The sequence below is a fragment of the Vidua chalybeata genome, chromosome 20, assembly GCF_026979565.1.
Source record: "Vidua chalybeata isolate OUT-0048 chromosome 20, bVidCha1 merged haplotype, whole genome shotgun sequence".
In the NCBI taxonomy this organism is placed as follows: domain Eukaryota; kingdom Metazoa; phylum Chordata; class Aves; order Passeriformes; family Viduidae; genus Vidua; species Vidua chalybeata.
Window position 1 is genome coordinate 6,179,360 of NC_071549.1, and position 22,047 is coordinate 6,201,406.

At 43.0% G+C, this 22,047-nt stretch overlaps 1 protein-coding gene across 4 annotated transcripts; it reads left to right on the plus strand.

Annotated features, from left to right (window-relative positions):
• Positions 1–517: 517 nt before the first annotated feature.
• Positions 518–21,923, plus strand: RABGEF1 (RAB guanine nucleotide exchange factor 1). 4 transcript variants are annotated; one of them, XM_053960832.1, is made up of 11 exons: positions 518–535; positions 10,256–10,441; positions 11,863–12,029; positions 13,019–13,138; positions 15,112–15,132; positions 15,744–15,910; positions 17,398–17,479; positions 17,924–18,056; positions 18,431–18,522; positions 19,023–19,279; positions 20,202–21,923. In XM_053960832.1, the coding sequence occupies exons 2-11, from the start codon at positions 10,263–10,265 to the stop codon at positions 20,598–20,600; spliced, it is 1,617 nt and encodes a 538-aa protein (XP_053816807.1). In that variant the 5' UTR covers positions 518–535; positions 10,256–10,262; the 3' UTR covers positions 20,601–21,923. The 4 variants fall into 4 exon arrangements, with proteins under 4 accessions (XP_053816807.1, XP_053816808.1, XP_053816809.1 ...); XM_053960833.1 differs by lacking the exon at positions 13,019–13,138 and having other exon boundaries at positions 519–535; XM_053960834.1 differs by lacking the exons at positions 13,019–13,138; positions 15,112–15,132 and having other exon boundaries at positions 519–535; positions 15,741–15,910.
• The last annotated feature ends 124 nt before the right edge of the window (positions 21,924–22,047 follow it).

A 22,047-nucleotide genomic window follows, 5' to 3' on the forward strand; every position in this document is an offset into this window, starting at 1 on the left:
GAGGGACGGAGGGAGGGCCCGAGCAGCGCCGGGGCCGTGAGGGGCTGCGGCGGCGGCAGCGCAGCGGAGCGGCCGGGCCGGCCCCGCCGCCCGGGGCAGCCGGTGAGAGCCGCGGGGTGAGGGCCCGGCGGGGTCACCCGGGGTCGGGGACAGCGGGGGCGGCCGTGTCCCCCCGGTTATAGCCCGTCCTGGGGGTCGGGCTCGGTGTCCGCCCCGCCGAGGGGCTTCACGCCGGCCCCGCTGCCGCCTTGGGCCTGGGCGAGGGGTCCCTGGGCCCCGCAGGGCGGCAGCGGACGGGATAAACACCGGGATAAACAAACACCGGGATGTGCGGGAACTTGGCAAACCGCCTTCCTCCTCCGTGTGCAGCTCCTAAAACTGATTTTTATTAGATGTGCATGTATGTTTTCCTTCGATGGGTCTGTGCCGGTGGCTAACGGGGTGCAGGTGGCCCTGACAGCTTTGCCACCATGTCCCCCCAGCCTGTTTTCCTCATGAGCTCCTTGTGGATCAGGGAGTTTTTGGCTTTTCTTTTGTAAGTATTGCCGCTGCCCGGCTGAGGATTAAAGTCCTTTAAACTCAAGCCGGGGGAAGTTTGGAGAATTTTTAAGATGCTGAGCAGTGCATTTTGAATGCTGTTGTGGGTGTTTGCCCTCCTCCACGTGCAGCTCCTAAAGCTAATTTTTATTATCTCTGTATTTTAATTAATTCCATGGCTCTGTGCCTGTAGTTAACAGGGTGCAGGTGTCACTGATAGCTTTACCAATAGTCCCCCAGCCCAGCCTGTTTCCCTGATGAGTTCCTCGCGGATCAATGAGTTTTTGGCTTTTTTCCTGTAAGTATTGTCCCTGCCTGGCTTCTCCCTGCACAGCTGAGGATCAAAGTCCTTTAAAGTCAAGCCAGGTGAAGTCTGGAGGACACTTAAGATGCTGAGCAGTGCGTTTTGGATGCTCTTGTGGGTGTTTGTCGCTGCTTGAAGCACTGTAGAGTTCAGGTTGTTCCCTTGAAGCAGGGAGTGGCTCAGAGAGGGTGTGAGATACTGAGAGATGAATGATGTGCTTGAGTTACCAAACAAATTCTCTCAGGGTGGCTCAGTGCTGTCTGAAATCCTGCTGCTCTGTGGCAGGGGCTAGGATGGGCTGCTGGGTAGACTGAGAAGGTTTTACAGGCAAAATTAAATTGTTTTTTTGTTTGGCTGAGTGGGGCCCTGTGCTGGGAATTAGCAGCACTGAATGGTTTGGGGGGAAAGGGTGGCATTGTGGAGGCTGTGATTTAAATCCATTATTGACTTGCCATACTTTTGTTGTTTGGGCTCATTTGAAACTACTTTTGATTCCTCACACCAGGGCTTTGGGAACTGCACTGAGCTGCCTTTGGTTTTCCAGTTACCCAACACTTTTTTGAGACCAGTGAGCAAGCCAGACCAGTGGAGAAGGGCAAGGGTTTTTGAGGAACAGTGCTTTACTCAGGAATTGGATGTGCTGGCCTTCTGGACACGGTTACACAAGCGTTTTTTGCAGCATGGAGGATTAGAAAGAGAACTGTAGCTCAGTGGAATGCTTTGCTGACCAAGAAAAAGCCCAGAACAGCACACAGTAGAAAGGGGGAATAGGCTATAAAGCCAATTATACCAATTCCTAAAACTGCTTTACACAACAAACAGATTAGAAGCTTGAAGATAGTCCATGATTCTGGTATTTAATTTTGTTCTGTGGTGTTATTTAAGCTAGAACAGCCTTTCTCAGCTCCTTCTTTCCTTGCTGTGTAATCCCCAATTATACTTGGGGCTTTTTTCTTTTGTTTTCTTTTTCCTGATGATTAACCACTTGTGATCTATAACTAGACCTAGAATTCTTGTTGGTGAAGTCCTGCTAAAATGCCACTTGTAACAAGTCAGGTACAAAGTGTATACAACGTTTTGAAGTTTTTCTCTGAGGTTTTAGGCAACTCAATTTCCATCTGTGTCCAGGTGAGTGTGGTTGGCAGGAAATAGTGTGTAGGAGCCTGTTGCTGAGCAGATTTTAGCAGTTTAAGCTAATCTTCTCTTTACTGTGACCCAAGCTCCCAATCGAGCAGCACAAAGAGTTTTTAGATGTTTCCTGTGATTTCGTTTAAAGCACAGCTGTGGGTCACATGGTGAGACACAGCCTGGTCATGGGGACAAACCAAACCTGTACCCCCAGGCCTGGGCTGACATTTGAAGGGAAAACAACTCCAAGCTGAGCAAATTGAGAGCTGGAGCCTTGTGGCCATCAGGAGTTTGGAGGTTTGAAGCAGTGGCTGCAATTTCCCCTCCCAATGCCAGGACCAGCTCTGTGGTTTGTTTGAAGTGGCTGCTCATCAGACTGTTTCTTTTCTTGAGACTATTTTTCAGCTGCCTGCACTGTTTGTCCTACAACTGCTGTAGCTGAAATCCTATAATTGCAGGGAAGATGCACATTAAAAGTGTGAGCACTGCAGAGATAACACCCGGGTTTTCTTGCCTAATTCCTGACTTCTCTAATGGCTTTTGTATTTGCTGTTCTCCAGCCTGAGCTCATCCTGCCCCACCCTTTCTTTGGGAGGAAATTAGCTCATGGTTAATTACCCTGCTGCTAATGACATGCCTGAGTGTTTGGGGTTGTGCCTGAATCACGACTCTTTCGACACGTAGGTTGCTGCTCTTCAGAATTTTGGGGCGTTTGCGTCAGTGGTTCTTTGCAATAAATACATTTTAAGGGCACTTTTCCATTGGCAAAATACAAAATGGACCTTTACTCCATCCTTCCACCCCTCAGTTTTGATGCACTTTCTAACCTACCTTCTAAATCTATTTTTAGTAATTAAAGTTGTCTTGTTCTGAATTTTGATGGAGTATTCAGGCGCCAGCAAAATGTGAACCAACAGCAGTTCCTGTAAGAACTGTGTGTTTGGAGGCCTCCCTGGTTTTCTTCTTAATTTTTTTCTGCTTTAAAATTCCATTTCTGGGAATGGCCATTAATGACCCAGAGAGTTGCAGTGAGTTCATTGTGAACACTCTTTGGGGCACTTTGATGTTTTTGAATTAGAAGAATTCAGGTTGTTCATTACGTGCTGGAGTGACTTTTGAAGAGCTGAATCACATTTGCTTCAGTCCAGTGAAAAGACTGCTGGGGGTTGTTGCTAATGTTTCTGCCAATATTTTTTTTTTTTTTTTGAGAAAATTTAATTTTAGGGAGGGAAGAAAAGAATCAAATCAACAACAACAAAAAGAAACCAAACCCACAACCCAAAGCAAACCTGCCTGTGCCCAGTCTGTGTTTGCTGGTTTTAGATACATTTAATTAAGTTGTTACCAAGAACTTCAATTATAGAATTAAAACTACTCCTTTAGTTTCCAGCATTAGTTTGTGGACTAGCTTCTTCACAGCTTGTAATAATTATAAATTGATTGCAATTAGCTCTTCCTGAAGGTGTTTATTGATTGATTAAGCAAGACCCTTTCTGCTCAGCTTTGGATATGAGCTTTCCCAGCCAGCTCTCTAAAGGTGACCTCAGCAATCCAGCACTAATAAATAGTTTATGACCCAGCTGAGATCTCACAGTCTGCACTGCTAACAAAGGTTCAGATCATTTTGCCTGCTCCATCCCTGGCAAGGCAGGGAGGTGGAAAAGAACCAGAAAAACAAGCTGGGGGTGTTGGAGCCCGTGGTAAATCCGTGCTGCTCCTGAAGCATCTTTCACCCAGTGCTTTTCCCCAAGCCAAAGCTGTGTCTGCAGTGCTTGTCCTGTGAGAATTCCTTGTGTTTCTTGCTGAAAAGAAGGTGTTGGATGACTTTACTCTTTCATGTGTGCATTAAATTGGATCCAGTTTGGGTTGGAGGAGCCCTTTTTTCCCTACCACAAAAAAGCTGAGGATAGAGCTCTCTTTGCTGTGACTGATACCTGGTTTAACACATTTAATATGAATTTTTCTGGTTGTTTTGTAACTTGGTCTGTGTGAAAATTAGAATTTATTATTTTGCTGTTACTGAGCTACAAAAGGTCCTGGAGGAATGGTTGCTGCTCCTTCAGTCCCCTTTATCACTGGCAAAAATGGCCTTGGGATTTATGGGCTTGGAAGAAAATTGGTGTTTCCTGTGTCTTAACTCTCTCTGTGTTGTCTCAAAGGTGGTTCAAAGTGTGTGACAGGGAAAGTGAAGTGGCTCTCAGGCAGACTATTTTGCAGGAAAGTTGGTTTTGCTGGTTTGGGTTCCTGGTGGTGGTAACTGAAACCCTGCAGTGTTTGCAAACGTGTTCTCAGTTTCAGCTTTACAGAGCCACAGAGGGCAGGCAGCTGCTTTCTCCTTCCTGAAAAATAGTCTGTGAGCCCCCATCTTGTGAAGGGAGAGCTGTGATTTATTGGAGGTTCTTCTTGGGTGAAAAAATTGAGGGGTGTGAGCAAGGATGAGAAGTCTCTGAGTTGGTGTTGCCCTTCTGTCATGGTTTGACACTGGCGCAATGCCAGCACCCCCATGAAAATGTACTTTCTCTAAATAAATGCTGTGAGATGTTATCAGGGACAGAGCAGAGCAGGCCCAAGTTCAATAACAAAGGAAAAAAACTTTATTAAACTACTACTAATACAGAAAACACATAAACTAAATCTAGGATGAAGACCTTTTAAAACTACCCCTCCTCCTCCCAATTCTAAACACACCTAGCCATGAAAACATCACCCGGGATTCTTGATCAAATTACTACCTTTCAGGTAATCTATGCTTAAACTATTAAGGGAGAGAGAAGTCTCTCTTGCACCACAGGCCCCCCAGGAAACACAGCTGCCCTCCTGTGTTTCCTTGTCACACATGGCAACCGCCCGGAAGAAAAATCTGCCAGTGTGACACTCTCCTTTCCATGTCACAGTGCTCTCACCACCGTGCATGGACAGACTGCTCATAGGGCTCTTTTAAGGATGCTTTGCCACGGACCCAAAGATACAACAGTTCAGTTTCTCATCCTGGGACTACAGTCCCCCCCATTTTCCCCTGGGGCCGAGGGGTCTAAAAACAGGACTCATCTTCTTCTTGAAGACTGAGGGTATCACCATTCCCTCTTCAGCTCTTTTCGTTTCTCGCCATTTCTGTGCTGTTTGAAGCTGAAACAGGTCTCCCTGGGTCACCACTGCATCCCCCTAAAATGCAGTCTCTATTGCAGGAGATTTTGGTCCAGTCTATGGTTAACAAGAAAAGTCTAGCTAAAAGCTACTTCTTCATCTCCTCCCACCTAAATATTTCTTCTTCTAACATCTCAGGTCCCGGACTATCTCTCTTCTACTACAAATCAAGGAGGAGTAATACTTTTAAAAAGCCCTCATTCCCTCGAAAGGGTTAAAAGTTCAGACTCCCTGGACGGCCGATATCTCAGTCCGACGTTCCGCCTCCTACGCTGGGCATTTTCCCCCCCCTTCTCCTTCTCCTCTGCCGGCAGATTTCCAGGTGCCGCCAGGCTCTCTGTCTCTTTTTCCCACATGGCGGGGGGCAAAGGCATCTCTGCTTTTCTCCACCCTTCTATCCACAGGAGCTGGCTCAGTTCCAGACCCTCAGCCCCTCGGCCTACCTAGACAAGGCCGCGTGGCTTCCCCTCCCGCACCCAGCCTAAGGCTGGGCAGGGGGGGAGTCTGCACTCTCTGACGACTGGAACCAAAAGAGAGAGTTCTCCTGGGAGTTCTTGCTTTTAACCCCCTGTGTTCTCAGAGGCGTGTCTATACTTTCAGTGGTCACTCCAGGTGCCAATATCTAAACCTGACCACTGATTGGTTTGACCCAACTTCCTGGAAAAAATTCACTTCCATGTCAAACCACGACACCTTCTTAAAAGGTGTTTGCTCGAAATGGGTGAATAAAAAGGAAAAAAGTTACGTAAGTGTGGGTACAGCAAGAAATGTTGATAGGAAGATGTATTTGAAAGCTTCAGAATAAGTTGCATTAAAGCCAGTAGAAAGCTGATTTTGAACTAAATCACAGTGATTTGGTGGCTTTTTTCATCACAACAAAATTACTGTGAGATGCTTTAAAAAAGCTGGAGCAGCTCAGATCTGTCACTGGAGACCTTTGATGTGCAGCCCTGCAGACAGATCTGATCCCATGTGAATCAGAGGCCTCATTTCCTTTTGACTTCAGTAGAATTTGCAAAAACAAAGCTGGACATGCAGAACATGGAGGTTTCAAAGTGGGAATTCTCGTGGCAGCAGGACAGGGAGCATTTTGGTGTCCACAGCCAGCAGTGAACCTTTCCAGGCTGGGATTATCCCAAATGAATCCCTCAGGAGCCACCCATGGTGTGTGAGGTGCACTTTAAAAATCATACACAAGAGTTGGGGAATTTCCATTTTTCCATTTCAGTGGAGAAGGGGAAACCAGAAGCTTTTATTTGCAAATAACTAACGTTAAATAAAGGGATTTTATAAATTAATAACTAAGTCTGAGAGCCCATTGTTTTTCTGAACTCTTTGAAGGGGTGCTGCTAATTAACACAGATATTAAGGTGTGATGAGGTCTGGTCCTGGCACAGAAATGCTCAAAAGAAGATTTTGTCCTGTGCTGATTGTGAGGTGTCATTCTTGCCTTCCCTGATGAATTCACAGTGTTTTGAAACACTCACTAAGCAAAGCAGTGGATGAAGAGATTTTTAAATTACATTAAATTTTTGCTCCTGGGAGGGAGATGTGCTTCTTGAAGTGCTTTAACTGGGATAGAGGAGATGGCAAGGAGGATGTTTGGTGCAAAGCACCTCTCCAAATTGTACTTGTTAATATTATTTATGATCTTCTGGTATTTTATTGTTCTTCTGGATTAGATTTTTCTTTTTGTTTTTAAATGTGGAGATTTGTTAACCTTCCTTAGGTTTTTCTGACTTCTCAGTGGCCAGGTGTAAAGGTGTTTGGAGTTGCCTGATCTCCTGCTCTAGAAAAACAACAAATTTGGGTTTTTTCCTTTCAGTTGTGTTAGAAGTGAGCTTTGAACAGGCCATGCATTCAGGGCAGGAGTGAAAATAGGAGATCTGACCATGCAAAATGTGTGGTGTGACTGCAGACACTGAGATTGTTGGCTAAGGAATGATCATCTTTAGCTGGAGGGGGAGGGAAGGGGGAAAAAGCATTTTGAACACTCTACAGTTCCAACAGAACGTTTTTATTATGTAAGATTATAATTATAAATATATCAAATAGATTATATTATTATATATTATGTATAGTATATAATAGTTATATTATTATTTTATATTATACAGATACAATATATGATATAAATATTATTAATAATAAATCATATGTTATGACTATAAATAACTATGTAATATTATAATTATTTTATTATGTAAGATTTGACAGTGATTTACTTACCAAAAATTAATTTGAGATGGTTTTTTCACATTCATTTTCTCAAAACCCGAGTTGTTTTCCTCATTAAAATATTCATGCTGACCTGCAGAAACCAGCTGGGAGACTTTTTTTTGTTGTTTGCAAGGACTTTTTCTGCGCGAAGGGAGCTGAAGGTGTCGGCTGTGTGCGCAGCATGTGACTCCCTGCAGGGGCTCAGGGTGACTCCTTTGTCCCCAGGGCGGAGCTGGTGGCACTGCAAGCGCTCCAGGGAGGGCAGGGCTCTGACTCTGCAGCTCCTTGCAGCCCTGCTTTGCTCGCTGGGCTCTGAGCAGAGCTTTATTTTTAGTTTATATATATTTTAGTTTATTTTAGTTTATATTTAGGGATCGGTGGCACTGTGGGGTGAGGCTCTGTGGGCACAAAGGGGATTTTTGTGCCTCTCTGGAGGGTGGAAGAGGGGTTTCAGGTGTTGGGGTGGCACAGGAGCAGGGTCAGCTCCTTTAATTTTCCAATCAGAGTCTGGAATATGGTGCTTTTGAATAAGAACAGAATTCTTGGAATTATTGCTGTTCCAGAGTCGTAGCTGTCCTGTCCTGGTGGGTGACAGGATTTTAAGAGACGCCTGTAACATTTCTGGGAGGTCTGTGATATTGAGAATGTTTTTATTTCTTGTGTCTTTGTGGTTTCCAGTGAAAACATTGACTGATCAGCTTCACATCAATGGCAATGAAACATTTGCTGCATATTTACAGCGTTTTTTTCTAGGACAGGCACCTGCAATAGAGGTCTCTGACCAAAATGCTGCTGCAGCTTCTGCTTTTAGGAAGTGGTCCTGAAACTGAATCAGTGAAGAGTTTCAGGCTTTTGCTTCCCTTTTCTTTTCAGAGCTGTTGCTCAATGACATGAGTGATGCTCTGGGAATGGCCTGAGTGTGCAAATGCTGCCAAAATGCAATTCCAGGCTGTGCAGCTGACACACACTGAAAGTTTCATTTCTGAGCTCTGAGGTGTTGGCCAGGAGCTCCCACACAGACCTTCCCTGGAAAGTCAGCAAATGAAACTAAAAAAAAATTGTGAAAGCAACTTATTTATGTTTCTCAGTTATTTCTGCATATGGGAATGAAGTAAAGCTCTCAAATATTTAATTATTTTTTCCATTTTGCTCTGCAGCAGCACAGTATTGTCTGTCAGACTTTTCAGTGGGAAAGAAAAGGAAAATATTCATCTGCTCTCCCATCTATAAAAATGAGAACATGTAGCTATAAATTATGTCATTAAGAAATTGATTCTCTTAATATGCATGTCTCTACAATGAAACTATATTTAGGTTATTTTTAGAAACTCATTATTTCTTTCAAAAATAGAAAAGTGGAAGAAATCTTAATACTTACGTAGATAAGATGGAATATTCAATTTGTTCCCCCCTAAGAGAAAATTGTGTGTTTCCTGTTACTTTGCTCAAAATAACTTGATTACATTAATGAGAAACGTTAAACATTATCAGTCTTTTCAAATGGATAACTGAGCTTGGAAGAAAAGAGCTGGAATTTCCTGCAGTAGAAAACTCTCAGTGACATTTGTGCATATTCCATCTTTTGCTGGATGATCCAGAGAAGAGTTTGGGGTGGAATTTCAGGGCAAAAGAAGATAACTCTGAGTCAGTTACTGGTGTTCTTCAGTTTGAGAAAATCCCTTCTCCTCTTGCTTTCCATACGTGGCACCTCTGGAATGGCAGGAAGGAGAAGGGGCTGCATTTACTGGACAAAACCTTGCTGTGCTATTTCTGCTGTCCCTGTTTGTCAACATTGCAAAAAAAAAAAAAGATCAATATTTTAATATACACACCTTAACCTTCCTGCTGCAGGTGATCCTGTGCTGCTTTTCTCCTGGGATGACTCCAGCATTTCCCATTGGAAGCAGGGAGCTGGGATGTGGGATGGTTTCTGTCAGGAAAGGAAGGGGAGGCTGGATGCTCACGGGATGCTCCAAGACAGCCTTGCCACGGGGCTGGTGTGGGCAGGAGAATCTTTTTTGTTGCATCACTAAATATAAACCCCCAGAGCTGTGCTGTGTGCAGGCAGGCAGTTTAACCCTGGCAGCACTTGGAGGAGATGGGGATGTGCCCAGCTGGGTCAGCTGTGATTCCCCCCTGGGCCCTTTTGGAGGCCAGAGATCCTAAAGCCTCACCCGTGTGGCTCTGTGCAGGCCCAGTCTCAGGACACAATATATTCTGTGTGCTCCCTTTGTTGGCTTTTGGAACTTTATTTCTTTTTTTCCCCCACTGCTTTGTGCTTCTGGCTGTCAGAACAAGGTGCTGGTGAGAGCAGAGCCTTGGGCCTTTGTCCCCTGGCTGTGGGACTGTCACTGGTTCCCTGTCACTTTCTGAGCTGTGTGAGGGTCACAGCCCTACAAAGATCTGCCTTGGGCCTTTGTCCCCTGCCCGTGGCACTGTCACTTCTGCCCTGGGCCATTTTCTGGACCTGTGTGAGGGTCACAGCCCTACAAAGACGTGCCTTGGAAATTTGTCCCCTGGCTGTGGGACTGTCACTGCAAAGGTGTGCCTTGGGCCTTTGTCCCGTGGCTGTGGGAGTGTCACTGGTTCCCTGTCACTTTCTGGGGCTGTGTGAGGGTCACAGCCCTACAAAGATCTGCCTTGGGCCTTTGTCCCCTGGCTGTGGGAGTGTCACTGGTTCCCTGTCACTTTCTGGGGCTGTGTGAGGGTCACAGCCCTACAAAGATGTGCTGTTTGCCCCTGGCTTTGGGGGCTCCTGGTTATGTAACTGTGCCCTTCCTCCCGTGCCACTCCTTCAGTTGCTATGGAGCTGTTAAATAATTCGAGCAGGTGACTCCTTTCGAAAGGCAAACCCTCAGAAGAAATGATTTCTAGCAGGCTGCTGCCACGTTTGTGTTTTTAACCCTTGTCCTGTTCCTGCAGGAGGAAGATGAACCTGAAATCGGAGCGCAGAGGGATCCACGTGGATCAGTCGGAGCTGCTGTGCAAGAAGGGCTGTGGTTACTATGGCAATCCTGCCTGGCAGGGGTTTTGCTCCAAGTGCTGGAGGGAGGAATACCACAAGGCCAGGCAGAAGCAGATCCAAGAGGATTGGGAGCTGGCAGAGCGGTAAAGAACCTTCTTTTCTTCCTTCAGGATGACTGCACCAAATTCTGTTCCTGCCTCCTCTTTCCTAGTCCTGTTTGCTCGGGGGCGTCACAAAGTCCCCAATTTGACCTTTCCAGCAGGAATTCAAACCTTCCTTTTGATGCAAAGATGGATGTTTATGACATTCCGGTATAAGAGGTTTGAAAAGAAAATGTAAACAGAGCCCAGACTCCCAATGAATACTCTGGCCTAATTTGCATATGCAAATCTGTATTTCTAGCTAGCAGTTAGAAGGGTTAAAGGGACAATTTTGATTAACTACCCTCTGGAGATGGCAATTATTTTCTTGAGTATAGGCAGCACCATGGTTTTATATTCCAGCTGCTGATTAAAAACTGATTTTAGTCTTGTCTGTGGTCGTTCTTAAAAACTGCAGGCTTAAGCTCAAGAGCATCAAAGCTTTAGTTTTGCTAATTTAGGTAATTGTCAAATCACTTATTTTCTAGTTTTCACAATCTAGTTTTCCTCGTGTGATAAATGCTTGACCCTGAAAATGGAAGATGTGTTTTCAGAAGGAGCAGCACAGAGGTCATTGTTTTCCTCTGCCCTAAATGTCTTAAACACTTAATAAAAACTTTATTATTAGGGCAAATATTTACACTGCCAGTCTTGGATCATCTCTAAAACAAAGTGGGGTATTTAAGGAATTCTTTAATGAGTAGCTGGGAGATGCTAAAGGCACAGATAAGCTGTGATTGTTTGTTTCAGTGAACAGACAGGCTTGTCAGCACTGTTGAGATACAATTCCTGCCTCAAGAGATTGCAGAGCCCATCCTGGGCTGGAGGGATGTTTAAAGACAATTGCTCAGCATCCTGAAGGGTGATAGAATGTAACCTATTTGAATCCTCTTGCACAGCAGGAAAAAAGGGTGCAGGGTTGGTGAGTTTGCCCTCCCCTACTTTAGATTAAAAACTCGGTCTTTCAAACGTTGCCTCATCCATTCAAGCAGATATTTATCACCAAAGCAGATTATGACAACAATGATCTATTTCCCAAAATATTCCAGAGATTGGGACAGGGTATTTTGCTTTTGTAAGATGGGGAAGGACTGCCTGAGGTAACAGCTTGGGGAACTTAGTGTGAGGCAGGGAGGAAGGCAATGAATCTGCTGCTGGAAATGCTCCCCTGTGCCTTTAGAGAACTCAGAGTGTGACACCATGGGAAGGTGACCATGCTTAAACCTCAGTCTTCTCCCTTTTGACCTCACTGTCTAACCCTGAGCTTTCCCTCACTTCTCCCACTGCAGCATGGAAAGGGAGTGCAGTGAAGGGAGACAGGCAGAGGGAAGAATTAACATGAGTAATTAATGATTGCACAGGAAATCAGCTCCTTTGCCTTGTTTCAAGGCCCTTAAATCAGACCTGTATTTTTCCAACTGCAGGCTCCAGCGTGAGGAGGAAGAAGCCTATGCCAGCAGCCAGAGCACCCAAGGGGCACAGTCCCTGACCTTCTCAAAGTTTGAGGAGAAGAAAACCAATGAGAAAACAAGAAAGGTCACTACTGTGAAGAAGTTCTTCACTGCTTCCTCCAGAGCAGGAGCTAAGAAGGGTAACTCTCCTTTGCTTTTCATGCTTCTGTGCATTTTAAAATGAAAAGTTTTTGTTCTAAAAGGCAGATTAATGCTCTGTGCTTTGGCTTTTAAAAGTTGGAATAGTGATGCTTCCGGAGTGTGATTGCTACTGAAAACACAGAAAAATGTGAGTGATGCCAAACAATCTGTTAAGTAGAACAGTGCACTGCTAAACCTGTGTTTATATGGGATTTTACACAGAACAGGAGTTCTTCCACTAAACAGCAGCAATGTGTTCCTGGTGGTGGCACTGCACTGCTGAGGGGAAGTTCCCTGTTCCTCTGGCACACATTCCAGAGAAACTCCTGAGTCAGCCAGGGTGTCACACCAGGATTTAGGGCTGGAAGGGGAATTCCTCCTGGAGGGAGCAGCAGAGAAGGTGCTGGCTGTCAGTCACCTCAACAAACTGCTGTGAGTGTGATAGAAATATCACACTCACAGTGAGATAAAATATCAGCTGGTGCTGCCAGAGTGCCTCACTTTGGCAGGAAGAAATGGGATGTGTGAGCAGGGTGCCTTGGGCTGCACATAAATGTGAGGCTGACAGTGTTTGTGTGGGCTGGGAAAATCGAGTTTGTGGCTGGCTGGGTGTTTGCTCTACAGAATGTGTTACAAGCAGGAACGATGAATGGCACTGCTGGCTTGGCATAGCAATAGCTAAAACAGGCAAAAGCTGGGAAATGCTGGGCTGTGGAGGAGGAATTCCAGAAGGAAAAGCAGCATTAATCTGTCTTAACCTTAGAGAAAATGCATTTCCTTTATTTGAAATTCAGCATTTTTGTGGTTAGAGTTGTCCTGGTGCATGACAGCAGCTGGCTACACAAGGCATTCATTCACCTGCATTAAACCTTTTTTTGTTAATGTTCATTCTTCTCACTTTCCATCTTTTCTTTTTTTCTCCCTTCACCACTTGTCCTGCCATGCTCCTGCTCCTGGTTCCCTGCTTGCTTTGGCCTTTTTATTTCAGCAGCTGAAGAGAAAACCCCTAAGCAAGGACAGCTTGGGAGGGAGAGAAATGCTGATAACATTCTCAGGGATTTGAAGGAGATTTTTACTCCCTCCTGGGAACTGGCTTCCCCTTCTGAAGGTAATGCAGCACAGCCTGGGCAAGCTGTCTGCCTGGTTTTAGTAAGCTTGGCTCTTAGTTGGGCTTTGCTAAACACAAACTAGGGTTGTGCCAGTTGTAACTCGTGCTCTTCAACATGAAGATGGCAAAAAAAGCAAGTCCAGCATCCTGAGGTGATGTTGAATCTCTAAACCAAACCTTTGCTTTTTAGTAGGAAGTCATAGAAGTAAAGCTGAAGCTTCTTTTAGCTCCACCTTAGGATTAGGATAAAAAAAATATATATTTTTGTAAGAATTAACTGGATCTTGTGCTGCTGTATGTTTTTATAAAAAAAAATAATAATTCCAGGTTGCTGTTACAAATCTGATTATTGTGAGTTGAAACCACTTCGGCATTCTCAAAACATCTCCAAATGTTTGTTGTATAAACCAAGAAGAAACTTTCCCATCAAGAGGAGACACTGCTTTCATTGGGGACACCAAACCCCTTGATGCAAACAGCTTTAAGAGCTCATCCTCCATTGATTGTTTGCAATCCTGACTTGTTCTGCTGGCTAAAGAAATGTGCAGATGTTTATTAAATTATTACAGGAAGCTGACGAGGGCTGTGTGTGACAGAACTGGGGACAAAGCTGTTTCACATTCCATGCTTGGACTGGGCTCCGTGGCCATGGCACAACCATAGTGAATCCCTGGAGTGCTCCTGTTCTGCTGTGACAAGTGGCTTTCCTGTAGAAAGATTGAAATATTAATTATGTTTATTCTTTGTGAAGCTGATCCTTCCTTCACTCTTCCCATGCTCGCTCCTGGCGTTTTGGCGTTTTCCTCTGCTGGGCTCTCTTTAACTTGTTGGAATTTCTTGGCTGGGATCAGCTTCTTTTTAGTTGGACTGAATTCTCTGAGAACACAGGACAAACCTGAGGATATTTTATTGCTGGAAGTTCATTTGTTCCTGCAGACCTTGGTAATCAGTACAGATTAATTTTCCTTAAATCAGGATTTCAGGTCAGAGATTAGTGAAGCTGCAACTACAAGTAATTCTTGGTGTAACTCATTAAAAGACAGTTCATTCTGATTAATATTCACTTTTTAATACTTAATATTAATCTGTCTCAGTTGACTACATCTCTCTAGTAACTAAACAACAATCTAGTTTGAATTTGTGACTGAAAAAGTAATATTCACATTCCTTAAGGCCAAATAGTAAAATGAGGCTTATTATTTTTATAAAAGAGTGAACTCATTGTTGAAGTAAGTAAATAGACCTTCAGCTGTACTGTGAAATGAGATCAGTGACTAATCTGACTAATCATGGAAGAAATATGATAATTCTGCCCTCTTCTTTGTTTATTATTTCCAAATAAGCTTTCTGCTTCTCTAAAGACAAATTTAATTAATAGCCACCCTTCAGCTGGAATCCTGTGTAGGATTTGGGGTTCATGCAGTGAATTTCAGGTATAAAGGCAATGGAAGGAAATCCCCTCTGGAAAAATGTCCCTGAGTAGCTGGAAAGGAGTTGGATTTGCACTCTCTATCTCAATTGCTGCAGTTGGAATTTAAATATTTGCATGACCTTTTCTGTTCTGGGCACTGAAACACCAGAGGTGCTCTGGTGGTGCCTGGCCAAGGTATTCTCTGAAGTGTGGAGCTCTGGTCAGAGAAGCAGAGTTTGGTACTCACTGGGTGACACAACTTTGGATTTTCTGTAGCGCTTGATCTCGTCAAAAACAAATAACAACCAAAAAAACCCCACTAAGCTCCCTCAAATCCAAATAAAACCAACTTAAGCATATGAATCCCATTTCTTTCTTTTCCCTTTGGAGTTGTGCATGCTTGTTGAAAGCAGGATTTCTGTGCATGTGAAGTGTTTTCAGGTTGAAAGCCGTGTTTGTCTCGTGCTGACCATGAATATTTTCATGTTTTCTGTCTCTCTGCTGCTTGCCTCTCACCACGTTCATTTCCACCACCTCTGTTCAATCCCTCCATTTCCAACAGCGTTGGCTGGCAAGCTGAAAGGTGGGTGAAGGTATTGGAGCAGCACAATTAACTTGGAACTTGGAAAATCAGATGGTTTTTTGGGAAAAGCCCCCGTGGATGCAGCTCTGTCATCTTGCAGTGTGTGTTCCTTGAGCAGAGCTGCCCTGAGCTGCTGGGGAGCCACTTGTGTTGGTGCAAGGAGTGAGGAGGTCAGGGACAGTGGGGAAACCACCCCATTATCTTTAGGAATCTGCAGAATCCCAGCTGGAAATCTTAAAGGGAGATGTCTGACCTGGCAGTGGCTGTAAAACCCAAAAGCAGCCCTATGTTGCAGTCACTTCTAATGTAAAAAGGCCATGAGGGTGAGTGGGGGTGTGGCTCTAAATGTTCCACTTCAGTGGGATACTCCGTTTTCCTGGAGTTAGTTGTGTTTAATAATTATTGCTGTGTTTAATAATATCCACATTTCCCTGGCAAAGCTTGAGAAACACAATTTACACAACTGCTCATTTACAATTTACATTGACACAGTTACAAATGACCAATTTGTAAAAAAAAAAAGAAAAAAGTGACTCGAAATGATAAAACCTTTCTGCAATTATCCACCAGTGTAAAAAACTGATCTGCTGTGCCCTGAATTTTGCCAGCAGAGATCCAGGAGGCCAAGGCTCCCAGCCCTTCCATCCACAGGCAGGCCAGCATCGAGACAGACAGAGTGTCCAAGGAGTTCATAGAATTCATCAGGACCTACCAGAAGCCTGGCCAGGATATCTACAAGCAATGCAAGCTCTTCTTGGACACCATGAGTCATAAAAGGGTGAGCTCTGAATGCCTCTTGTCTCAATAAAATGGGGAGAGAGGGAGGAAATGCTGCACTTCTTCCAGCAGTTTGGATTTTCTGGAGTGTGGCAGGAGCCTTCAGATGATTGAATTAATCAAATTAAGATCTGGGTGCCTTTTTTTTTTGGTAAAAAAAAAGATAAATTCCAGATAAATTAGTCCTGACTAAATCCCACATAAATGAGTCTGTTCAGCAATATTTTACATTAATATGACTTGTGGAAATGATATAAGATATCACCTGGTGAGTTTTTAGATCTCACAGAGTGGTTTGGGTTGGAAGGGGATTAAAGATCATCTGGTTCCATGAGCAGGGACACCTTCCACAGTGCCAGGTGGCTCCAAACCCCATCCAGCCTGGCCAACTTCTAAAGATAATTCAGCATCAACTCACCCCTCTCCTTTTACTGGGGAAGGGAATCTTAACTGTGCTGCTTTTTCTTTTTTAATATGAAGTGTTATCTTTATTTTCCATTAAAAAAAAAAAATCAGTGTTCTTGAAATATTAGTCTGTGGTGCCACCTATGGTTGGAATGAGTCAGAATTCAGCACAGCCTTTTTTTCCTTCCTCTTCTTCTCCCTTTCCTATTTCGTTCTTCAAATTATCTCCTCACGAGTTCTCGTGGAATTTTACATTCCCTCTACTTGAAAATCTTTTTGAACTTTTATTTCTTTTCTTTAGGATCTGTTCATTCTGAGCACAGAGTTTGTGAGAACAGTGTGGGTTTAATTTTGGCTTCAAGCACTGAAGGTGTTCTCATTTCCTACTTCAGCCTTCTCAAAATATGGGGTTTTTTTTTTTTTACTACACATAAACCATGCCTAAAATCCAGTTTCAGCAAGAGCTGAGACTTGTGTTCAGGAAAATATCCTTTTTTTTTGCCTTAGAGAATTCAGAAATCAAATTCTCCCCACGCTTTTTTAATGTATGGTTTCATTTAATGATGAAAATTGCCTTAATTAAGTTAATTTTAAACCTTGAAGCCTCTGTTATGTTCTTCAGGAGCTCAGTGAGCAAAAGCCAGTGTTGTTTCACAAATTCCACTGTGAATATATTTCACAGTAACTTTATAATCAGAAATATCTGCTGTAGAGATATTCCTTCAAATAACTGATGTTCTTGGGGTTTTTATAGAGTATAAATTGTCTTATAAAAAAATCGGAGGTTAAATAAGGACAAACATTTTGCTTAGTCTGAGTTATTTTGTCAGTGCTCTTCAGGGAAAAAAGCCATTGCACCTGTGCTAATACCCATTTATTCAGCAAATAAATAGAAATCTTTCACACATTAAAGAGCCAGTGTTGGCTTCTCCTATTTTTAACTCAAATTGAGCCACTATAAACACCTCTGGTGACACCTCTGCATTCTCAGACTGTTACTGCAGCTGGACACTTGCCTTAAACCAAAACAAAACACGAGGTGTTGCTGCCAGCCCTTCACACTTAATCCTTGTTCCCTTGCAGGATTTAAGCATTGAGGAACAATCTGAGTGTGCCCAGGACTTCTACCAGAATGTAGCAGACAGGCTGCAGACACGCTGGAAAGGTACCAAGTTCTTCTCTTTCATCTTCCTCTTCCAAAAGCAGTGATCTAACACTAAATTGGATTTTCAGTTCAAGCAAAGCATTCCCAGCTTTCAGAAATGCTGGGAGCAGGTTCTGGTACCAGAGTTAGAATTGTTCCCTCTAGGAAGTTTTGCTGTCTAAATGTTTTTACAAACATTTTTACTTTCTTTTGAATTCTCCATGGAGTTCTGTTGGATTAAACCCTTTTCTGGCCCAGAGATGGGGTAACTGAGAGGCATTTAAAAACTTTTATTCTATTTATAGAATAAATATATATTTCTAATATATATGTATTATAATGGATGAATTATATCCATTTATGAACTCAGGTTGGCTTGAATGAGTAATCTTCATTTGCTGATATTGGGATTAAACCTTCCAAAGAGCCCTGGAATATTTCATGTGTGGGATTTGTCCCTTTCAGTGCCCCCTGAAAAAGTGGAGAAGGCAATGGATGAGGTTGAGAAATACATCATGACTCGCCAGTACAAATATGTTTTTTGCCCTGAGACAACTGATGATGAGAAGAAAGACCTTGCTGTCCAAAAGAGGATCAGGTAAGGCTTGAAAGGAAAAAAACTGAGTAATCCCTAATTCTCTAAATGAGCTCTGAATCAACCATGTTAAAAACCTCGTGGTGTGCACAGAAAAATGCCTTGTTAAGGGTTCAAACCATTTTATTTAAAATACTGAAAGAATTACTAGCTGGGATAATGACAGCCACTACACTGGGAAAATTTGCTTTTGTTAAATTACAGCCAAAAAAAATTAAAAAAAAAGGAAGTGCTTTCTCTGAAAATAAATTACATCAGTGGAATAAGCTGGTTTATGGCTGGAATATTGCCTCATTCACAGGAAGCATTCCTTTGCCCTGAGTTCAAACACCTGCATGGCACTGAAGAGCTTTTAACCCTTTTTTCTCCTGTCCCAGGGCTCTGCACTGGGTGACTCCCCAGATGCTGTGTGTTCCTGTCAGTGAGGAAATCCCAGAAGTCTCTGACATGGTTGTAAAGGCAATTACAGGTTTGTGAGTGATGAATTCTGTATTTACAGCTTTCAATTTCATCTCTCTTGCTTATTGAGATGGTTTTTGCTGTCATCACAAAGTGGGTCCAGGCTGTTAAAATGCAGGAATTTGGAATTTCATCTGTGGAGCAGGTACAATTTTCCACACTGAAGTGCTTAGGCTTAACTGATCTACTTGAAACACTTCCCCACAGACAGAAATGATGCAATAAATTACTTTTTCTTTAAATTAATATAATTTTATTTAAAATTATATTAATGTATTTAAAATTATACTATTTAAATAAATTCCCAGGGTTTTGGAGTGAAATTCCCAGGGTTTTGGAGTGAAATTCCCAGGGTTTTGGAGTGAAACCCCACAATTTGAGGCTGCTTTTTAGAAGGAGCAGGAGCAGGAAAACGCACTTGATTTCCATGAATATTACCCAGCAAACCCTGCTTACTCAGTGCCTGATTAATACAATTTGAATGATTCCAGGACTTTTTCCCCCTCCCAGACATCATCGAGATGGACTCCAAGCGTGTCCCTCGGGATAAACTGGCCTGCATCACCAAATGCAGCAAGCACATCTTCAATGCCATCAAAATCACCAAAAATGAGCCGGCCTCTGCTGATGATTTCCTGCCCACCCTGATTTACATCGTGCTGAAGGGGAACCCCCCACGCCTGCAGTCCAACATCCAGTACATCACTCGCTTCTGCAACCCCAGCAGGCTGATGACTGGGGAGGATGGATATTATTTCACCAACCTGGTGAGTGCAGCTGGGAGGGTGGGATTTTGTTTGGAGGTAGGAATTGCCAGCAAAGGGCATAAATTAAAATTCAGAAACTTAAATTAAAATTCATAAACGTAAATTAAAATTCATCTTCGAACAGTGGTTGAGGTTACTTAGAGCACAGCCAGTGTTGTCTCCTCTCTCTTCCATCTCTGCTGTCCAAATCAGAGCTTTGCTTTCTTATTTTATAACTTTAAACCCTTTATTTGAAAATTCTGATGCTAAGACTTGGGTCTATTTTTATCCTGCAAAAGATCAGGGCTTGTTCCTCAAACCCTGAGTTTGGGCTGTGCAGATGTTCCAGATGCAGAGTCCCCTCTGAGAGTTTTTTGAAGGCCCTGCAGAACCAGGCCATTCATGTGTGGAGGTAAACAGGTTTTTTACAGCTTCTCCAAGATGCATTTCTTGGTGTGCTCTGCATTTTATCATAAAGTGTCCTGGAGGGAAATTACAGAGTTGAATGAAACACTTGGAATGTTAGAAGTTCATTTCAGTAGGAGCAGAGCATCCACCAAGTGAGCTGGGCTTTGACATTCCTTCAGGAGATTGATTAATTAATTAATCTGCATAGCAGATCTCTGCTGATCAGATAATTAAATGTTAATGCACTGCTCCTGTCTCCTTGGCACGTTCCTTCCCTCACCTCCCAAACACACAGACCCTGAGGTCTGGAATGTACCTTGGCAGCTCAATTTCTGATTTCTTCAAACTTTTGGGGAGAGGAAGGAGTTGTGTGAAGTGTCTGATAAAATTAACTTCTGGAAAAGCTCATTTAGGGCATTAAAAAAATATTAACCCAGTTGCTGGTGTAAGAAGAGGGTAAGGAATAGAAAATGGGTGCATTCCAGTGTGTGGTGATTCCAGTCTTGCAGTGATGCTCTCTCTGCTTTGTTTGCAGTGCTGTGCTGTGGCCTTCATTGAAAAACTGGATGCTCAGTCTTTAAATCTGAGCCAGGAGGATTTTGATCGTTTCATGACGGGCCAGACCTCCCCAAAAAAGCAGGAATCTGACAGCTTCTCCCCTGATGTGTGCCTGGGGGTGAAGCAGATGTGCAAAAGCTTAGACCTCCTCTCTCAGTTGAATGAGAGACAGGAAAGAATCGTCAGTGAGGCCAAGAAGCTGGAGAAAGACCTCATTGATTGGACTGATGGCATCACCAAGGAGGTGGAGGATATTGTGGAGAAATATCCCTTAGAAATCAAACCAAAAAGTCAAGCCTTGGCAGCCATTGACTCTGAAAACGTGGAGAATGACAAGCTGCCCCCACCACTGCAGCCTCAGGTTTATGCAGGATAATTATCCTCAGCTAGTTGGGAAGGGAAGGAAATTTAAGGCTTAAAAAAAAAAAAAAAAAGCTTAAATCAGTACATTTTTAAAGGTACTTTTGGTTTTTTGGGTTTGGTTTTTTTTTTTTTTTTTTTTTTTTTTTGGTTAAGTGTAATAAATTGTATTTATTTTAGTCCAGGAGATTTCTATTAGGCTTTGGTGGGTTTTTTGAACTGAATTTCGATTTTCTACACAAACTGGTGTAATTTTTAAGCAACACTAGTCCACTGACATCTCTCCTGAAAGCTTCCTTCTAAGCATGCACTTAATTGTTTTTAATAATTAGTTTAACTTGAAGCCAAGTTCCAGCAGAAAAAAAAAAAAAAGGTACCAATGTTAGTCTGAACTTATTCTGTAGCTGTAAAGATGAATTATATATTGTAAAATATGTAAAATTGTAAATAGATTTCAAATCTAATGTCCCAACTGTGCATGAGCTCATGTGTGAGTGAAAATGATCTCAAAATAGTCATTTTAGCACCTTTCAGTTCCATCATGTTGCAGTAAAAAGGCAAAAATGCTGTTGGAGTTTGGATAACCTGGAGGGGAGAAGTTGGAGTGATTTGCAAACTTGAAAAAATTCATCTTAATCTGTTTTGTTAAAAAAAAAAAAATTTAAAAATGCCATTTCTTAATTTAAATGCTCTGTCAGAACACCTGGTAGCCTTGAGTGGTGCACAAAAGTGCTGATTTTACTGCTTTGGGAGGGAATGTGGGGCCAGAAATCAAAAATATTTCAGGAATAGGAAGAAATATTTGTATTAAAAACAGCATAATGTGGAAGAAAAAGGGGAGGGGAAAGAGTTGCTCCAAAAGTGTCTCTCTCTCCTGGTCACTTCCATCAGTGGGATCAATTTTGGTTGCTTTTTTGACAATCCTGGGAAATAAAGAGAGAAATAAATTCTTATAATTTGCTTTTTAGAAGGAGCAGAAAAATGCACTTTATTTCCATGAAACATCCACGTTCTGCTCTTCAGTGACCCCTTCAGCACCTTGAACAGCGAGCTAAAAATGGCTTTTTGTGACACTGAAATTCAGATTGGGGTGAAAAAGAGGAGCTCGCCCCACAAAAAGCAACCTCTTGCAACAGAACTCTGCAACTTTTTCTGTGTCATTTTGAAATCTCTTCCAGCTCCCTCCAGCCCTGACCTGAGATCCCAAACACAAAGCTCAGCTGGAACTGCTTTTAAGCCGAGTTTAATTCTTGCCATCAGGAGGAAAGCCCCTACCTTGTTCTCCATTCCCACTTCACTAAAGCACTGCTCCTATTAAACTTGCACTGCAATAACTTCAGACCACGACTGTGATTTGTCCCTTTTTCTGGCAGCTTTTTGCCTTTTTATGAACTATGCACCACCCCTGGGATGCTCACAACAAAACAAAACCAAAAAAATCAAATTATTCCGTGTGTCGCCAC